This window comes from Poeciliopsis prolifica, unplaced genomic scaffold (genome assembly GCF_027474105.1).
Source record: "Poeciliopsis prolifica strain line A6 unplaced genomic scaffold, Auburn_PproV2 SCAFFOLD082, whole genome shotgun sequence".
Classification (NCBI taxonomy): domain Eukaryota; kingdom Metazoa; phylum Chordata; class Actinopteri; order Cyprinodontiformes; family Poeciliidae; genus Poeciliopsis; species Poeciliopsis prolifica.
Genome location: NW_026562457.1, coordinates 434,607 through 455,618, shown reverse-complemented (window position 1 = coordinate 455,618; position 21,012 = coordinate 434,607). Strand labels below are relative to the sequence as shown.

At 41.2% G+C, this 21,012-nt stretch overlaps 2 protein-coding genes across 2 annotated transcripts; both read left to right on the top strand.

The window, feature by feature from the left end:
* Nucleotides 1–1,167: 1,167 nt before the first annotated feature.
* On the top strand, nucleotides 1,168–6,583 carry LOC129352908 (uncharacterized). The gene is made up of 6 exons (XM_055022119.1): nucleotides 1,168–1,222; nucleotides 3,032–3,355; nucleotides 3,879–4,010; nucleotides 4,214–4,321; nucleotides 6,146–6,186; nucleotides 6,335–6,583. Exons 1-6 carry the CDS (start codon nucleotides 1,189–1,191, stop codon nucleotides 6,410–6,412), a joined length of 717 nt encoding a protein of 238 aa, XP_054878094.1. The 5' UTR covers nucleotides 1,168–1,188; the 3' UTR covers nucleotides 6,413–6,583.
* Nucleotides 6,584–7,079: 496 nt separating this feature from the next.
* LOC129352945 (uncharacterized) lies at nucleotides 7,080–17,477 on the top strand. Its single transcript, XM_055022157.1, has 11 exons — nucleotides 7,080–7,203; nucleotides 8,511–8,834; nucleotides 8,977–9,096; nucleotides 9,200–9,325; nucleotides 9,484–9,524; nucleotides 9,809–9,940; nucleotides 10,443–10,530; nucleotides 10,784–10,790; nucleotides 17,102–17,243; nucleotides 17,341–17,409; nucleotides 17,463–17,477. Exons 1-11 carry the CDS (start codon nucleotides 7,080–7,082, stop codon nucleotides 17,475–17,477), a joined length of 1,188 nt encoding a protein of 395 aa, XP_054878132.1.
* The last annotated feature ends 3,535 nt before the right edge of the window (nucleotides 17,478–21,012 follow it).

Here is a 21,012-nt window from a genome sequence, read left to right as displayed (position 1 = left end):
AAGCTCTGAAGGTTTCCTGCTGCAATAAGTGAACAACTTCCTCCTCCAGTCGACATAAAGCTTCCTCTTATTTTCCTCTTTCTAGTTTTTACCTCACAGCATCTCTGTGACACTTAATGCTTTAAATGTTCATTTAAATGGTCTCTGAACTGATGGGAGAGTCGGTGTGGATGGTTGTTGGTTCTTTATGTCTCCCTGAAACCTCCGGAGGTTCTCACACAGAATGATGCAATAATTTATATATATATAAAAAAAATTAAAATTCCCTTCTCACCACCGCGGTGGTTCTGATCCTCTGAGCTCGGGTCCCAGTAGGTGATGTCGTCCCAGTTTGATCAGCTGACCTCAGGTGAACCCAGCAGTCAGATGAGACATGACGCACCCTGCTGGCCATTCTGTATATGACAGGTCATTTCTAATGAAATCAGTTGAATCTGTTCACAGCTGATGATCATGTTGCTCATCTCCATGCATGTCAGATTAAACATGAATTAGATCATTTCTTATGGTGTCTTTATGTTTGGATTTTATTGTTATAAATGCATGAACTTGTTCAGAGACATAAAAACATTTTAAGTTAAAATGAATAAAATAAAAGAAAGAACATGTTATGTGTGATCTTTGTGTGATGTAAAACTGATTTAACTCAAATTTTTGTGAGCAGGAAGGATCTCCAGTAGCAGCCTGTCTGTGGTGGAGTATGAAAAGGCCTCTGACTGAAGCTGACTTGCTAACAGCAGCAGAGATGATATCCCTCAGCAACATGTCCTGGATGACATCACCAGGTGTCTCGCTCTGCTGATCCACCTCCTTTGCTTGAATTGTCTGTCTGGGCAGAGAGACGTTGGAGTCTGGGATGACGATGAGGCGGTTTGAACTTCCTCCTCCTCTGTCTGCATCCATGAAGCCTCCATTCGAAATCCTCTGGAATTTGAGGTCAAACAAACAACTTCTCACGTGTCACAGACCTGTTTGTTCAGCCAGACAGCCCGTCATTCTGGTTCTGCTGGACCTTCAATCAGAATGAGTTCATTTTCCGCTGTGTGAATCCAGGCAGCGAGGGGTTAACAGATGCCACGATTAGCTGTAATACAGGCAGAAAAGGGGAGGAGGGAAGTTTACGTCATGTTTAACCTTTGATTTAAAAAGCCAGACATGAGAAAAGAAGCAGCAGGAAACCCATTCATCATGACTGAGGCTCTGATCGGCTTCTTTTTCCTCTGTGAGTACGATTTCTCTTCCTTCTGGCAGAATCAGATAAAGATCACAGAAAATTTACCAAAACCACTTTTACTGATTCGTGTTTGAGCAAATCCTCGTCGGTTTGTGCTCTGCAGACAGAAGGAGGAGCAAAAACCGCTTTTATCATTGAATCAATCTGGAGATTTTAATTTGAGCTGAAACTCAATCAACTCTTCAGATTAATAATCTGAGTACAGATTATTAATCTGAGTTCAGATTAATAATCGGAGTTCAGATTAATAATCTGAGTTCAGATTAATAATCTGAGTTCAGATTAATAATCTGAGTTCAGATTATTAATTTGAGTTCAGATAATGGAAGAAGACATAACTTGTCCTTTAAAGACGGAAATTTGACATAAATGTTACCGGAATCGTTTCCCAAACGATTGAAATGAAATTCATCGTCTGAAAAATGGTTTTGAAAACCTTGGAAAACGTTTCAGATTTTCTGATGGTCTATAAAATAACGTGGGAGGATTTCAGGCTTAAAATTCAAACTGGACTTTTTATCCACAGCCAAAATATTTAAATGAAGTCAAAATGCTTCACAAAGCAAAGCAGAAACATTTTATCCCTAAAGGCAAAAAGACCAAAGTTTAGATAAAATCAAAGTTAAAACACATTTTAAAATATTCAACAAAATTTCTGCTGGAAACAAGTTTTGAAGTTTTCTAAAGTCGTTCGATGAAGAAATGATTTTCATCAGTGAATCATTTCAGACAGAAACTTTCCATCTGATCAATAATCGATATGTTCATGTTCACTGCGGCTTCATGGCTTCAGCTCCAGTCTGACCATTAAACTATTTACCATTTTAAAACCAGATCAGCACTGAAAGTTATTCTACAATTATGGTGTTTATTAAAAATTCATATTTCTAATAGAAATGAGACATTTGGAGCAGACGTATTGGATCTGTTAAACATGTTGCCAGTAATTCTGACAAAATGTAGGAAAAAATGTTTATTTGGTCAATTCAAAGAATATAATTATAAATGCCACTGAAATCCATCAAAATGTGTTTTCACATATTTAAAAAATAATAATTTCTATTATTAAGCGTAACAGTTCACAATATATCATTTAATTAAACATTATTTGCTACATAATTATTATTACTTTGATAAAAATACATTAAATTTAATTCTGTCTTCAGATTTGGGTGGTATTAAACGGCCGCTGCTCCGCCTGCATGAAGCCCAGCAGAAACAAACAGAACCGTTTTTATTTCTGACCCAAACTCTGAAACGGATCAGAGTCACTGCAGGTCTGGGTCTCCAGAACCGACCGACTGGCCCGGTTATCACTGGACTTATTGGATCTGAAGGTTCTGCCATCATAGCTGCAGGTTATTTATGGGTTTTGATGCAAAACGTTGAGAAAACAGATGAACTTCCTTCCACTATGCACCATAAACATTCTTTATGTAATGAAATATGTTCATGTGTTGTACAGTAAAGCCCAGAAGCATCTCTCCACAAATAATCATCAGTGTCGTGTTTTTTATTTGAAATGGATGAAATCTTTTGGAAATGATCTCCAGTATTTCCAGTAAAATCCTTTTCATTGCTGCAGCTTCTGCTCATTTCCTCTGCTGTTTATCTTTGAGCTTCAAGGCTTCGAGGTGAAGCCAAAAAAAAACATGACAGATGTGAGTTTTAGTCGCTTCCATTTCTGGGTTTCATTTCTTAAAAGAAACTTTGCTGCAGGTCGGAGAGAGTTCATGTTCAGTTCTGAAGCAGATCTTGTGGTTTCTCTCAGCAGACACTGATGTCGTTTCTCTGCAGCTCTGCAGATCTCCAGCAGTCCTGCTGCAGGGGATCAGATGAACGGATCAGCAGGAGGAGATTTCTCAGGATTTTGTGGCTCTTCTTTCTCTGGAACCAGGAAGATCTTCTGCAGGGAAAACTGTGGAGAAGGAAACGTTCTGGTAGAAACTAAGGAGGATTCAGCTGCAAACGGACGATACAGCATTGAATATGTCAGAGGTCAAGTGCCAAACATTTACAGCTTATTGGTGAAGATCTCAGGCCTGACTGGGTCGGACTCGGGTCGGTACCGATGTGGTTTGGGTGAATCCTACCAGGATTTCACTCTCAGTGTTTCAGGAGGTGAGTTTCTGAAACACTGATTACTCTTTAGATTAATGGACTAATTAACACGTCTGCTGTCCACATTCAGCTGCTTTTCCTTCAGCTCCCCACAGCATGATTCTGCCGCCGCCGTGCTTCAGCATGGTGCCCTCAGGTCGTTCTCCTCAGGTTCCTCCTGCATGAAACAGCTCACAGCTTCCAGACTGAAACTTTGTGGTCAGCAGAAAATCTGAAACTTGCAGAAACAAAACCACTCAGATTTATAAAACCGCATGTAAAACTTCCACCACAAACTTTACAGTTTATAAACTTAGCAACAGATTTTGTTCAATAGGCGTCTTTCAGGGCTGCAAGGCTGACATTGAAACTTAAAACTTTAAAAAGCAAAATAAAATTTAGGGAGTGAAAACTGAAGGGATGTGTTGATCAGTTAAAATGGAAAAGCTTTTTAAAATCGTTTCTGATTCTCTGCATAAATGTAAATCTTCCACATGTCTCTGCCATCTGTCAGTGGATGAGATGTCAACATCCCCCATTTCAGTGTCAACCTCTTCAACCTCGACAGCAACACATCCATGGAGTCTGAACTCCAGCTCAGAAAGTTTTACACCTTCAGCTTCCTCTGCAAGCAGCAACCAGCCTGTGAGCCACGGAGAGGAGAAAACCCCTGACGGTAAACCAACACTCACTCTGCTCTGGACTCTGATGCTTCCCAACAGAAAAGCAGCTAAAGATGAATATGTAGATGTTATTCTCCTTGCTGTGACTCTTATTGTGAAATGGAAAACCTCCTCAGGGCCTCCTGGCTGCTGTCTCTGTTTGCATGTGAAGAAATGTTTGCATCCAAACTGACGCTCTGTGTGAAACGTTGTGTAGAAACGTCTGCTGGGCGCCTGCTGGCGGTGGTTCTGACCGGGGCTGGCATCCTGTTATCTGCGGCTCTGCTGGTTTTCTGCAGACGGAGACGTCAAAACCTTCTGACAGGTAAACAACAGGAAACGCTTTCTGTGGTTCTGGGGCCGTCAGACCCAGAAGAACAGGGTGAGAGATCAGCAGGAGGAACCAGGCTGCAGTGAAGGCTCGTGGGAACCAGAGCCGTCATCTGCAGCCTGGCTGTGAAACACGCGATTCCTGCACAGGAAGTGATGTCGTTTTGGTATTAATGCCTTCAGGGGAACCTGGATGAACGGGACCGCCTGGTGCAGCGTGCAGACCGACGCTGCCACCATGAGACACAGACATGAGGGTGGGAGTGTAAACCTTGTTCTGTGTTCATCACTTCCTGTGTGAAAGAAGTCAAAGGTCGCCTCGCCCGCCGTCTTCGTGGGAAATTAAAAATAACACAAGTAATGCAGTCATGATGCTGCCACCACCATGCTTCACCATCAGGTTGAGGTTCCTTCACTGAGGAATTTTATATGAATAAATGTTAATATTTCTCTTATAACTGTGTCAACAATGATCAAGTTTATCAGCGGGGTTAAAAAAGGCCAAACAACATTAAGTTCTTGCAGAATAAAGACGAAAGTCTCGTCATCCTCCACCTGTTTCCATTTTATAACTGTGAAGAACCTGAGCGGAGGATCTCAGCAGATCACCCAGAGGCAGTTAACTCTCCATCAGCCAATCATCACTCTGCAATCAGGTTTTATGAAGGCCATGTGACCCCAGTCAGCCAATCACATGAAGCTGACGCCCAGACGCCTGAACTCTCAGTTAAGGCGCGTTAACTGCAGTCTAAGCAGCCGGCCTGGTTTCACTGCTTGGTACTGAAAACAACCACAGAGGAAACATTTACACAGATCTCAGCAGCAACTGAGACGCATCAGTTTTAATACAGAAACAAAAGAAGAACTGAGGATTAATATGAAACAAACCGTTTTACAGGTTGAAGAGTTATTCTCTGTCAAACCAGCAGGAGGCGCTACACGTTGATGCCGTTTGGTATTAATGCAGTTTTATCCAGTCCAGTCTGACAGCTGATTACTTCTGCATATTCAATTTAATGTGTGTTTTATAAACTTAATCTTTATTGATGTATGTCACAAAGTGGTAAAAGCTACCAGCCCAAAGGCCATTTATAATCCCAGTATTTAATACATACGCAATGCAATTCCTGTGATAAGAAATCAGTTTTATTTTTAGGCCACATCCTCACCAGCAGGGGGCAGTAATGAGGCAATTTGCCAACCACCTTAAAACAAGAAGAAGAAGAAAAACCAACCACACCTAGCGACGGGGTCAACCACACCTAGCAACGGGGTCAACCACACCTAGCAACGGGGTCAACCACACCTAGCAACGGGGTCAACCACACCTAGCAACGGGGTCAACCACACCTAGCAACGGGGTCACCTAGCAACGGGGTCAACCACACCTAGCGACGGGGTCAACCACACCTAGCAACGGGGTCAACCACACCTAGCAACGGGGTCACCTAGCAACGGGGTCAACCACACCTAGCAACGGGGTCAACCACACCTAGCAACGGGGTCAACCACACCTAGCAACGGGGTCAACCACACCTAGCAACGGGGTCAACCACACCTAGCAACGGGGTCGGCCCACATCTGAGTGGAAGGGTCAAGTGATCAGTGAAGAGTCACCTGACAGGTGTTTTGTTGGTTCCTTCGTTTTAATGGGCTTTTCAGAGTAAGAGCCTCTGTCTCTCTGATTCACTGTTGGTTGAATCCGTTTACTGATCAGGTTATTTGTGTTTTGATGGCAGGATTGAACATAATCAGGTTTTTATGAACTATTCAGTGAACTTTGCTTTCTAACTTTTATCTGTAATCTTAATTTGTCCAGGTGTGAAAACCACAAGAGGTTTAGACAGAAGTGACCAGAAGGTAAATCATCCAGTTTACCGACGGTTTTTCTTCTGTGAGACAAAAATGTTCTCACTAGAAACTTGTTCTCTAAATCACCGTCTGAACAGAACAAATCTCCGGCTCAGACAATGAAAGCTGCATTATTTTGCTTTTCTCTTCCTTTTAGGACCCCGATTATGAAAATGATTCGTCTGGGGATTTGATTTACATGAATGCAAAACCCGTCTGCAGGAACAAGAAGTAGGATGAGACCCGGATTGAAACCCAGATTCTGCTTCTGGCCCAGAGCTGCTTTTATTATTTTCTGTTTAATATTTTTGCTTTTTGTTCCTTCTTTTTCTTTTTCTCACAGTGGGCCACCATGATTATTTATAAATGTATGTGAAAATATACTTTATATTATTTAATTAAACAATAAAGCTCAGCAAACTGCAATAACTGGAGTGTCTGTTAAAAACTCCTAAATATCAGGGAATGCAAAGAAGCTCAAAAAAAAACCGGGGGTTTTTGGTTCAATCAAAGTATTTTTCCTCTGGAAGGATCTTCAACAAATTGAAACCTCTGATCAGGAAACACATTTTCCAAAGTCACACACACACACACACACACACACACACACACACACACACACACACACACACACACACACACACACACACACACACACACACACACACACACACACACACACACACACACTCCAATAGGTGAGAATGTTCAGTGATTTGACCAGGGCCACTTCTACATGTGGTGAGGGGAATCTAACTCTCAACCCACTGAGACACATCAGTATTTTCTACGGAATGACGCCTGAAGGAGCCAGAAGTGACTTGAGCTGCAGCAGCTGCAGCAGCTGCAGCAGCTGCAGCAGAGGGAGGTTCAGGCGGTGAAGGAGTCTGCAGACTGGAGGGATGGAGGAGAGAAGTGTGAAGCTCTCAGACGGTCTGGGGGAGGAAGTGCTGCTGTATCTGACGGGTTCAGGAAACCATCACAGCTTCAGTATGACCGGCGACACTTTGCTCTGCGTCTTCTTGTGTGAGTACTTTTTACTTTTCTTCATCTCGGTTTAACAAACATCAACTTTATTGTCGCTTTAGTGCTTAACTGGACATTTTTATCTGATGTCCCTCACATATTTCTTTGTCCCAGTAGAAGACAATTGAACATCTTCACTTCCTCCTCGTCTTTGTCTTCGAGTCGTCGTCTCTGTAAACTGCAGACCTTCTTATAAAGAGTCCTGTAACGATGTGATGAAGGTCCCTGAATGCATTTTGGTCCAAACTCAGTTCAAACCCTAACCCTTACAGGAACTCGACATTCAATTTTACATCTGTTGAACGATTGTTACATCGCATAAAATGTCCCATTTTATCATAAAAAGACAAAATCAGAAGGAAAAATGTAATATAAATGTTATGATGTTACATCATAATGATTTTAAGTTTTAGAGTCTGAATCTTAGCCGTATTTTCTTTTTGTTCTCATGTTGTTGTGATTGGGATGGAAAGTTTTGTTCCTCTGCAGAATCTAACGACTGACCTCTGGTGATGGAAAGAGGCTGGTCTCACTGGTTTCTCTCACTGGTTTCTCTCACTGACACGTCGTGCTGGTTGCTGGTTTTCTGCAGACAAATAACAAACCCCCGACAGATTCAGATTAAATTTTTTTCATTTGACCGCCATCTTTGTTCTGTTTGGAGCGACTCAGCCAGACTCAAACCAGAACCTGATGGAGAATCTGAGACTGGGACGGGGGTCTCCGCCCTTTTGTCTCTTATTAATCGCAGCTCAAAACAAAGCAACTAATAAACTAAAAAAAAAGTAATAGTTGTATTGAAATTCTTCAGCTGAATGAGCGTAAAGGTTTAAATCTGTCAGCTTGTATTTAAATCCTTTTCCACAAACAGAAGAAAATATATCCATGCTCAATTTGTAAGTTATTCTTCAGGCAGATTATGGACTTGTGGATAAAAGATAAATATCAAAAAGTCAGGTGATGTCAGTGTCTCTGTGTGTAACGATGCCTGAATCCTTGGATCTCATCACCAACAATAAACCATCAAAAAAATACCAGAGGAAACATGAAAACGCTGCTGTACAGGTTTGATTCCTGTAATGTCAAATGTTTCCTTTTGATTTTTGACAAGTTTTAAACATTTCTTTACTAATGTGGAAAAACATTTTCACTATAAAAAGTGTTTAAATCTGAATAATTGTCAGATTCCCTGAAAATCGAGATTTAATGTGCAGTTTGTTTCTAAAAGTGTTGTTAAGATGGAAACTGAGTTGGTGAAGCAGATCTTGTGGTTTCTCTCAGCAGACACTGATGTCGTTTCTCTGCAGCTCTGCAGATCTCCAGCAGTCCTGCTGCAGGGGATCAGATGAACGGATCAGCAGGAGGAGATTTCTCAGGATTTTGTGGCTCTTCTTTCTCTGGAACCAGGAAGATCTTCTGCAGGGAAAACTGTGGAGAAGGAAACGTTCTGGTAGAAACTAAGGAGGATTCAGCTGCAAACGGACGATACAGCATTGAATATGTCAGAGGTCAAGTGCCAAACATTTACAGCTTATTGGTGAAGATCTCAGGCCTGACTGGGTCGGACTCGGGTCGGTACCGATGTGGTTTGGGTAAATCCTACCAGGATTTCACTCTCAGTGTTTCAGGAGGTGAGTTTCTGCTAAAACATTTTCATCTCTGGAGGAAAGTTTACCATTAGCTGCTGATGGAAGATGATTATTCATTTATGAATAATTAACTAACTGATTGTGTGAACCTTATCTTAACCACCATGTCTCTGATTATTCCCAGTTTCAACTTCCAGACCATCAACCAGTTGGAGCTCCAGTTCAGAAAGTTTTACACCTTCAGTTTCCTCTGGAATCACCAGCCAGTCGGTTCCAACCCAAGAGAACCCAACAACATCTGACTGTCAGTTATATTTATGATGTTGAAATGTTCCTTTAATGGTTCATCTTCCCACATGAAGCTGTTATTCTGTTGCTCACCTCACATTGTGGTGTGAAACCAGCAGGTTCTCCTTCCCAAACCGCTGCAGATGTTCAGCTGTTTGTGCTTCCAGTGCTGGCCGTCACCGCCGCCCTGCTGGCTGCGATGATGATGAAGGTTTTCTGCAGAAGATCAAAGAAACCTCAAACAGGTGAGAGAACAGAAACACGTTTAGGAAGCCGTTTGTTTTCTCTGATGTCTCTAAGTTAACAAAACTGTTAATGTTTCTAGATTAGAATCATTTCTATCTGTTTGGACTTAAACGTTCTTAAATGTTTAAACTTCGGTTTGTTCTGAAATGATTTCCAGATTCTGCTGTGGAAATGCATCAAAGTCCTGCTGCCTGTGAGGTGAGAAAATATTAAGCATATTATTACTGGTTCATATTGAGATCAAATTAGAAAAACAAGTTTTTACCTGCATGTTAACTCATTATTCATAAACATGGCGTTTAGAAATCTTAATGAAACTGAAAAATTCAAATAATAATAATGAAATCAGTTTAAGTTATCAGTTTGCAGTAAATATTCTGCAGGTCTGGTGATGCCAACATGTTTTCCATAAACCCTAAAATATTGCAAATGTTTATGGAGCAAAGACCTTTTCACAAAAAGTTAATGTTTTTCTCCTAAAGACGACCAGAATCGATGATGACGATGATGTCAGAGAGGAAGACGGGCGGTGGAGATCTGCTGACGTGGAGATCTACGTGGCGTACATCGACGCCATAAGCAGCTCTGTGACTGCAGCTGCTCAGCAGCGCCAAGTCAGAAAAGCCTTCATGTTTTCACTTTTCGTCATCATAAATATAATAAACAGCAGAACCTGAAAGTTTTTACACCAATTAAAGACACAAAATGATGACTAAACATATTTACTCTGCGAGTGAAATATACTCTCAGAGTAACCCTACACCCTGACTCTAACGCTACACCCCAACCCTACACCCCAACCCCAGCCCTAACCCTTCACCCCAACCCAGCCCTAACCCTACACCCCAACCCCAGCCCTAACCCTACACCCCAACCTACACCCCAACCCCAGCCCTAACCCTACACCCCAACCCTACACCCCAACCCCAGCCCTAACCCTACACCCCAACCCCAGCCCTAACCCTACACCCCAACCCTACACCCCAACCCCAGCCCTAACCCTACACCCCAACCCTACACCCCAACCCTACACCCCAACCCCTTATGACACAAAACAGTCTGAGGTTTAAAATACCATTTTAATGAATTGGTTGACGCTGTTTCTGCCTCTTTCAGGCTCCAGATGATCAAGAGGATGAAGCTGAGGTGAATTTCTCCAGCAGACTGTTGGACTCGGCTCTCAGAGCCGCTGGAGGCTGCAGCAGTGACGTCCTCTACTCCGTTTATCCGCCAGGACGAGCTGCTCTACTCAAACATTTTCTAATCTGCTCCCATTTGTTCAGATGATTTTTATTTTATGTTAAAACTGACTGGTTTTACACCAACTGAAGCTGAAGGTCTGGATAAATTTCAACTGCAGAAAATATCCATTTCAAAGTCTAAACTATCAGTTTTCAGTCGTTCCTTGGAGGAAATCCTGATTCATTTGACATGTGGTTGTGCACCTGTCTGTCCAGGAGTTACGTGAGTTTTGTTGTTTGTCTTTTTCTTTGGATGTTGTTCTTCTGTACGATGATTCAGATGCACCCAAAGTCAAATCCATCTACTGTAATATTTTTTAAAGGGTCAAGTTATAACGGTATCTCCTGTTTACTAATGAGATCAGCTAAATATCTTTTATTTCATAATGTGTCTTAAAGCTGCTCCACAGCAGGAAGTGTCCAGCATGTTTTCTTTCATTGATCTCAGTCTCATCTGACTGAGATCAATCTGCAGCTTTCTGCAGAACATTTCACCAAACGTCACAGAGTTTCTGCTTCTGGTGGCATCATGGAGGATCAACGTCTTCAGGGAAATAAACGTCTTCAGGGAAATAACAATAAATACTGAGGAGGTTCATCTTCGTCATTGCAGGTGTGTGATCTGCTGTGGACAAGAGATGAATGGACTCAGCTGACTGCATGTTGGCTGCATGTTGACTGCATGTTGGCTGCATGTTGGCTGCATGTTGGCTGCATGTTGGCTGCATGTTGGCTGCATGGACTCACACCTGAGCACAGTCTGTACAGACAGATCAACCTAACAGTCCCATTAGGGTCAAAGGTCAGACAGCAGCAAGCCCGGAAAGTCACGTTTATTTGTATAAAACATTTCAGCAACAGAAAGTTCAAGATGCTTTACGTCATAAAAACATAATACAGTAATTAACTATGAATATCATCATCAAACAAATATATCAATCAATGTTCCATTGATTACTAATAATTCAGCTCTAAGCAGGTGGGATTACAGCTTTGAGTTAAAGGAGCTCAGTGATAAACACACAAATGACATTGTAACATAACCAAAATGTTTGCAGAATATTTCTGAATAAATTTATGAAAGATTAAATGTATCAAACTGTTTTGTAGAAACAGTTGCTGTTTATTTCATTGTTTAAGTTATTCCATATTTCAACTGTTTAAAACTGATTTGGGGCAAAAATTATGATGGTTTTAGGTGTGGCTGAAATTAATGTATAAAGAGGGGCGTGCGGCGGCGTGCGGCGGCGTGCGGCGGCGTGCGGCGGCGTGCGGCGGCGGCGGCGTGCGGCGGCGGCGTGCGGCGGCGAGCGGTGGCGGCGGCGTGCGGCGGCGGCGTGCGGCGGCGGCGTGCGGCGCGGCGGAATACGCTCATTGATCAAGTCAGTGACTTGATCGAATAATTAAAACAAGTCAAAAAAATCAAAGAAAAGACATAAACAGTAATCACTCTTTATCTATGATGCAAAAATGAATTTTTCTGATTCCGTTTTATTCTGATTTAAGCAGAACAAACTTTATTCCTCAGGCTCAGAACCAGATTCCAGGATCTTATTTGTCTTCTTCTATGGTACAATAGATATGATTCTCTTCTTTGGTGACATAACTGAGTCCTGATAGATGGGGTTCTCATAAATGGAGTTTCCATATGTGGATTTCTAAAAGGAGTCACATAAACATTTGTTATTTCACTCAGTTTCAGAAAGAGATTAATAAAGTTAAAACATTGGAACTAAAAGCAGAATCTGAGGAAATGATGCAAATAGGAGCAAAAGCTCCTTTATGATCAGAAAACGTACCACAGCATTTGATCCAGCTTCGTTCTCTGCATCTGTTAAACAATTTATAGTTATTGTTTATGAAGCTGAATGTCTTTAGGGTTTTTGAAATGATATAAGAATTATCTTAATCTGATTAGTTTAAAATAGTGCTTTGTGATAAAGTTAAACATCCAGATCAGTCTTCTTAAACAGACACATGTTGGGAAACTTTTTTGTTCATGCAATAAACATACAACACCAATCACTTACAGAGCCTACTTAAAGTATTAACAGCCCTCAATATTTTCAGTTGTTGGGTGGTCATTTATATTTGTCAGCATTTTTTGTTATATCAGGTACCATGTGATGGAGGAAACAGGTTTCCTTGCTTATGTTTGACCAAAAGAAATGAATCTTGGTGCTGGTTTTATTCAGAACTATGTAGAAGGAATTTCGGAATTACAGGTTCCCCAAGATTTCAACCGATATCTATTCCATACATGTGTGATATGTTTTTATTTAAAGAATTCCAGCAATGGACTGATGACTTTATCTGTTACTTTAAAACCTAAGTCTCATCAGACAGTTATCTGTCTGATGAGACAAATAGTTCAATTAAAATTGAACTATTTGGCTATTTTCCTCATAACCAAGTGGTTCCCCAATTTGGAAATTTTGGTCTAAATAACTGGTTTTCTGAATAATTGCCCTAAGTAATTAATTATAGTTTTCATAACCAAAACTAGACTTCCATAGTGGCATTACAATAACGTCCCCTGATAACAAATATGGCGTCATTTGGAATTTATGTTTTGGTGGCAGTGTTAAAACGCCACTTATTGGCCCCGTGTGCCTTGATCTGAATATGAACCACCTGCCCTGATTCTTCTAAATAAACAGCACCAAGGCTGAGTCCAAAGACTTCCAGTCCAGATGTTCTCCAGTGAACTCATGACTCCACCTCACCACCAGGTGGAGCCAGAGACTCATCTGATTCTAACTGTAAATCTGGTCCAACAGAAAGAGGATTCTCCACTTCCTCCATCATGATACAAAACATTTGTTTATTTAGGTAAATATTTCAGTTTGTTGCTCCTGATCAGAGTGTTGTGAAGGTGTGTGTCGGTGTGTGTCTTTGTGTGTTGTGTGTGTCGGTGTGTGTGTGTGGGTGTGTGTGTGTGTGTGTGTCAGTGTGTGTCGGTGTGTGTCAGTGTGTGTCAGTGTGTGTCAGTGTGTGTTGGTGTTGTGTCGTTGTGTGTCGGTGTGTGTCTTTGTGTGTTGTGTGTGTCGGTGTGTCAGTGTGTGTGTGTCTGTGTCAGTGTGTGTCAGTGTGTGTTTGACCTCTCAGAGATCTTCTCCTGCAGGAAACCAGCAGAGCTGCTGAGATCAGAACCACCAGGGCAGCCAGAGTCGCACCAACAACCACAGGAACATCTGCAAGGGTCAACAAGCCGGTTCACACTGAGCATGCTCAGAACCTGCTAATATCTACTGAATATCTGGATGCACATAAACAGAACCCAGAACCATCAGAACCTGGTTCAGTTTTTTTTTATTTTTCTCTACAAATCAAGTTCTTGCTGCATGTTTTGAACAAAACCACTGAGAATATATAAACAAAAACATTATTATGAAGATTTTTATAGATGACTCACAGACGGAAGATTTTTTTTTGTTATCCTGAAACTGAGCCGAGTCGTTATTGATTTTAAAGATCTTTGATGTGTGAAATTTCCTGAACTGGAGTTGAATCTCTGAGTCGTTGCTGTGGAAAAGTAAATAAGATCAGATATCAATAAATCCATCTTTATTTATAGAGGAACTTAAACACACAAAGTGACATAAATGCTGTGCAGGGTACTAAAGTAACCACAAAAACAACTCCAATGAAACATGAAAAACTATCAAATTAAAAAGAAGCAAAAAAAGAAAATGATTCAAACATGAGACTTTAAAACTGACTGAAAACATGAGCAGAAATGGAGCTGAAAGTCTGCGAAGTTACTGCTGGTGTGGAGCTGGATGGGCCAACTGGACGGGCTGGAAGGAGAAAAAGAAACAGATCAATCAATCAATCAATCAATCAATCAATCAACCTTTACTAATAGATGACTCCACACACTCAAAGTGACAGAAATGTTGCACAGATCCATACAGCAAAGTATGAAAAATGAGATGAATAAACACAAAAAACAGACAAAATAATAAAGACAGAAAGAGAATCATTCATGATCATTTCTGCTCAATTAGAGACTTTAAAACCTGAACCGGAGCTGGACAGGTTGACAGCTGGAATCAATCAATCAATCAATCAATCAATCAATCAATCAATCAATAAACATTTATTTACAGAACACTTCACACCCACATGACCAAAGTGCCGTTTGGCTCATAAATCATGAGCAAAAAAACAAAAACATCTACAATAAATCAGGAAAGAACAACTAAAAAAAAGCAACAAAAAAAAAAAAGCAAAAACATTAAACTGGAATAAAACTGGAAAATTACCACAAAACCTGAAGACCTGAAAATATCTCATGTTTTTTACATTTCCAACAAAGAAACTTAGAGGTTCCTGAATAACTCCAAGGTTTTTGAAACTACAAAGTTTCTAAACTATAGAAGTTTAATCCAGTAAAAACTCACCCCGAGTGACGATGATGTAAAAGTCTCTGTGTAGATCTGATCGAATCGCTCTGTCCAGTTTACATCGGTACCATCCAGAGTCAGACTGGGTCAGCTGTGAGATGGTCACCAACAGAACTGCTGATTTTCGTCTTCTATCGTATTCAATGCTGTATCTGCCTCTGTCAGCTCCGACTCCATCAGTCTGAACTAGAACTTCATCTTTTCCACATTCTCCTCTGCAGAACAGTCGTTTCCATCCAGAGTCTTCAAAGGAGCAGGCGACTGTCAGTGAACCGCCGGCGTCACTATGGAGGCGAGGAGCATTGTTCCCATCCAACGAGCTGTTAGAATAATCATCAGTCAATAATCATCAGTCAATGATCATCAGTCAATGATCATCAGTCAATGATCATCAGTCAATGATCATCAGTCAATAATCATCAGTCAATGATCATCAGTCAATAATCATCAGTCAGTGATCATCAGTCAGTGATCATCAGTCAATGATCATCAGTCAATGATCATCAGTCAATAATCATCAGTCAATGATCATCAGTCAATGATCATCAGTCAATGATCATCAGTCAATAATCATCAGTCAATAATCATCAGTCAATGATCATCAGTCAATAATCATCAGTCAATGATCATCAGTCAATGATCATCAGTCAATAATCATCAGTCAATGATCATCAGTCAATGATCATCAGTCAGTGATCATCAGTCAATGATCATCAGTCAGTGATCATCAGTCAATGATCATCAGTCAATGATCATCAGTCAATGATCATCAGTCAATAATCATCAGTCAATGATCATCAGTCAATGATCATCAGTCAATGATCATCAGTCAATAATCATCAGTCAATGATCATCAGTCAATAATCATCAGTCAATGATCATCAGTCAATAATCATCAGTCAATGATCATCAGTCAATGATCATCAGTCAATGATCATCAGTCAATGATCATCAGTCAATAATCATCAGTCAATGATCATCAGTCAATGATCATCAGTCAATGATCATCAGTCAATAATCATCAGTCAATAATCATCAGTCAATGATCATCAGTCAATAATCATCAGTCAATGATCATCAGTCAATGATCATCAGTCAATAATCATCAGTCAATGATCATCAGTCAATGATCATCAGTCAGTGATCATCAGTCAATGATCATCAGTCAGTGATCATCAGTCAATGATCATCAGTCAATGATCATCAGTCAATGATCATCAGTCAATGATCATCAGTCAATGATCATCAGTCAATGATCATCAGTCAGTGATCATCAGTCAATGATCATCAGTCAATGATCATCAGCAATGATCATCAGTCAATGATCATCAGTCAATGATCATCAGTCAATGATCATCAGTCAATAATCATCAGTCAATAATCATCAGTCAATGATCATCAGTCAATAATCATCAGTCAATGATCATCAGTCAATGATCATCAGTCTAATCATCAGTCAATGATCATCAGTCAATGATCATCAGTCAGTGATCATCAGTCAATGATCATCAGTCAATGATCATCAGTCAGTGATCATCAGTCAGTGATCATCAGTCAATGATCATCAGTCAATGATCATCAGTCAATGATCATCAGTCAATGATCATCAGTCAGTGATCATCAGTCAATGATCATCAGTCAATGATCATCAGTCAATGATCATCAGTCAGTGATCATCAGTCAATGATCATCAGTCAATGATCATCAGTCAGTGATCATCAGTCAATGATCATCAGTCAATGATCATCAGTCAATGATCATCAGTCAATTATCATCAGTCAGTGATCATCAGTCAATAATCATCAGTCAATAATCATCAGTCAATAATCATCAGTCAATAATCATCAGTCAATAATCATCAGTCAATAATCATCAGTCAATGATCATCAGTCAATAATCATCAGTCAATGATCATCAGTCAATGATCATCAGTCAATAATCATCAGTCAATAATCATCAGTCAATAATCATCAGTCAATGATCATCAGTCAATAATCATCAGTCAATAATCATCAGTCAATGATCATCAGTCAATAATCATCAGTCAATGATCATCAGTCAATAATCATCAGTCAATAATCATCATTTATCTTTTGTTTTAACATTTTGATTTAAATGTTTTCAGTGTTCTCAGAGACTCACCGTCTACAACAACCAGCCTGAAGTCCTGGAATGAAGCTGATGATGATGATGAAGAGTCGGTCAAACCACATCGGTACCGGCCGGCGTCGGACCGGGTCAGCTCTGAGATGCTCACATACAACCGAGTATGTTCTGGAAGCTTCTCTGACATATTCAGTTCTGTACCGTCCGATCTGAGCTGCAGCATCACTGGTTCTGATCAGGAGGTTTTCTCCCTCACAGGTTTCCCTGCAGAAGAACTTCAAGGCTCCAGATGAGAAAGAGACACATGAAATCAAGACGTCTTCCCCAGTAACTCCATATTGTCTCAGAACTTCAACTGTTCTCATGTCTCTGACCTGCAGGGCTGCAGAAAATAATGCATTAGTGCAGGTTGCTCTGGCTGAGCAGGTCAGTCTAAGAAAGTACAAAAATCCCACTGATGCAGAAGAAGAAGAGAGCTGATAACAAGGAAACAAGCAGGAGCTGAGAAAGAAGCTCTGACATGGAAACATCTACGGAAAGAAGATGGAGGATCAGCTGCAGCATCTGTGCAGTTTGAAAATGTTCTTCAGGTGACAAAAGGCCGACTTTGTAACTGTCTTTATGTGACTCAGTGGGTTCAGGTCAGAGTGCATGACCACAGTGACACCCAGTGGCCACCCCGCGGTACTGTTTTGTTTCTAAAAGCAAGAAGCTGCAGTGAGGTGAAGGTCAACTCTTAAAACTCTGACCTGCAAATACTTTCACCCAAACAGACAGACAGACGGACGGACAGAGAGAACGTAGATAATCATCAGTTAGATTCACTGAGAGGAAAACTTCTCTTCTTCAATCAGCTCTGGGAGGATTTAGTTCTGTAGAAATTAAGATTAGCATTTTGGATCTTTCTTTTTTTGTTTTTGTTTTGAATAATTAAAATCACCAATCCCTTTTCTTTTCTGTCTAAACGTTAATTTTACTCCAAATGTTCAAATCTGCAGATAAATCAACATTATATTTACTGATAGGAAGTGAGATTTTTATCTCTGCTTCTGAAAGTTTCCAAACGGTTTTGAGAATAACTTCGGGTTTACGTTTAAGGAAGTTCTACGCTTACATGTTTGCTCTTAAATTTTGTCTGAATAATAATTTGAATCAATGATATTCAAGAATTCAACAATCAGATAATGACATTGAACTGAAAGCTTTAAAGGGATTAAATCTTTTCTCTCTGGGCATAGAGGTCAGAGGTCAGAGCGGCCGCCCCGACACGGAGGTTGTCCTGAGTTCGACTCCCGTCCTCTGTCCCTTTAAATGTTCTCTAAATGATTTATACCTTTATTGTTCCATTTGAGAGGTGAGTATTTTTTGTTTTGCCAGATGTTTGGGTTTTTCTCCATTAACAACATTTTACAGTCGAGTGTTTAAATGACCAGTTAAGTGAGAGAAAAACCTGTAAATAATGTAAATAATTATGATTTACTCACAGAGGAAGACGAGGCAGAGCGAAGGCAGACGGGCCGTCATGACGTCTCTGCTGCTGACGATCAAACTCTTGCTGCTCCCCTCGGGGTGTTTGCTGCTCGTTTCCTCTGACGCTGCATCAACACTGACCACAGAAACTCCTCAGGCAAATGTAGAAGCTGACATGTTTCTGCTGTGAAGATTTTTGCATCATTGACGTTTTAATACATTTTTTCATCATGTTCTGTGTCTCACTGAAAGGATCAGAAACTAGTTTTTGTGTTTTTTCTGTCAGTCGCCACTTCTCTCACACACTAACATTTTATAGAAGCGTTTATTGAGATATGAACCACTTTTCTCATCTTTCCTGGTTTCTGCAGCAGAGTGTTTCTCTCTGAGTGGCTGCATGACTCAGACTCATCACCTGCGACGCTGCAGAGAGGAGACTCGGGGTCAGAGGTCAGCCCTGTATGCCTATTCATTGCCTTGTGGCGTTCCCCTCTCACCAAACGATAGGCAGCAGCTACGCTGAGGTAGCTTTGTGTGCAGAGGAGTTAACTGGTCCTTAATGAAAGCATTAATCATCATTCCTCCACCACCGTGCTCAACAGTCGTTATGAAGTATTCAGTTTAGAGATATTATGATCCGCAGGCCTGAGTTTGTTCATTTGTTCAAAACTCTGGAGTTAAAATGCTCATATTGGACTAAATGATCAAGAAAGTAGAAATAAATGCATTTCTTTTCTTTTTGCATAAGTAATATGCAAAAAGAAATGATCACATTGCATTTTTGACATTTATTGAGCACATATTATGAGAAAAGTTTGTAGTCGTCTGTGGGTCCAAGCAGAGTGACACACACAGGACCATGAAACACACACACACACACACACACACACCCACACCCACACACACACACGCGCACACACACACACACACACACACACACACACACCCACACCCACACACACACACGCGCACACACACACACACACACACACGCACACACACACGCACACACCCACACGCACACCCACACACACACACACACACCCACACGCACACCCCACACACACACACACACACACGCACACCCACACACACACACCCACACACACACACACACACACCCACACGCGCACACACACACACACACACACACACACCACACGCACACACACACACACACACACCCACACGCACACCCACACACACACACACACACACCCACACGCACACCCACACACACACACACACACACCCACACGCACACACACACACACACACACACACACACACACGCACACACACACACACACACGCACACCCACACACACACACACCCACACGCACACCCACACACACACACACACACACCCACACGCACACCCACACACACACACACACCCACACGCACACACACACACACACTCCAAAACGTTTGGATGTTCTTCTCACTCACATCAAACAAACAAGCAAAATGTGTTTTTATGAAACTGAATCTCTTCCTTCCAGTCAAAGTGCTGATAGATGCAGAATTAAAGCTGATTGTGGGATTCGGACCTACCGGTTCTGAAAATGCTTGGTAGAACCATTTCGGTTCAGCGAACAAATGAACTGTTTTAAATGAGTCCAGATGCAGATCAAAGTTTTTTCCTGATCAAATGAAAACATGATGGAGAAAACAGAGCAGCGTTCTGCAGCCCGGTCCAGACCCAGTCATGAGACCGCAGAGCGGTTCTGGATTGTCTTAAACTGCAGCTCTGAATCTAAAATCATTTGGCTTCAAGTAGTTTTAGGCAAGACTTTATTGTTCATTTCAATTTTCTTCAGATCTCAGGTGAAAATCTTTGGACTCCTGAGGCTCAGAAACAGAATCCAGGATCTTATTTGAGTTCTCCAGAGTGCAGTAGGTCTGGTTCTGGTCCCTGGTGGCCGGGCTCAGGTTCTGGTAGAAACCTTTCAGAGTGGATGCATCATTGGTGGTTCGCTGGAAGGAAGACAAACATTCACTGTGGCAACCATGGAAACTCAGCAGCATGAAGGGATGACTGAATACCTGAGCGAACGAATCAAACCGTTTCAGATATTTATTGAACTCACCGCAGAGTTTGATCCAGATGAACTTCCTCTGCTCTCTGCAAAGCAAATCACAGTCACAGAGTTAAGAGGCTGAAAGTCATCAAATCAACAATCATTTTGATCTGATGCATCAGAAACAGTGAAGCTCTGACTGGTTCTGAAATCTGCAGAACTTGAACCGGATCCGGATCAGTCAGTTTAGAAATAGATTCTGTTTCTCAGATCGCGAACGCAGACGCTGCGACCTGCAGCGCGTTGAAGAGCCGTCATGCTGTGGGCTGCCTCTCACACACACACACACACACACACACACACACACACACACACACACACACACACACACACTTGTTGTGTGTGTGTGTGGAGTTCAAATCAAGGCAAGACTTG

Coding starts and splice junctions, on each gene's coding strand:
- LOC129352908 (XM_055022119.1), top strand. CDS start 1,189: ATGACTGAGGCTCTGATCGGCTTCTTTTTCCTCT. Junction 4,011..4,213: donor AGAGGAGAAAACCCCTGACG/GTAAACCAACAC, acceptor AACGTTGTGTAG/AAACGTCTGCTGGGCGCCTG. Junction 4,322..6,145: donor ACGTCAAAACCTTCTGACAG/GTAAACAACAGG, acceptor TAATTTGTCCAG/GTGTGAAAACCACAAGAGGT.
- LOC129352945 (XM_055022157.1), top strand. CDS start 7,080: ATGGAGGAGAGAAGTGTGAAGCTCTCAGACGGTCTGGGGGAGGAAGTG. Junction 9,097..9,199: donor GAACCCAACAACATCTGACT/GTCAGTTATATT, acceptor TGAAACCAGCAG/GTTCTCCTTCCCAAACCGCT. Junction 9,525..9,808: donor AAAGTCCTGCTGCCTGTGAG/GTGAGAAAATAT, acceptor TTTCTCCTAAAG/ACGACCAGAATCGATGATGA.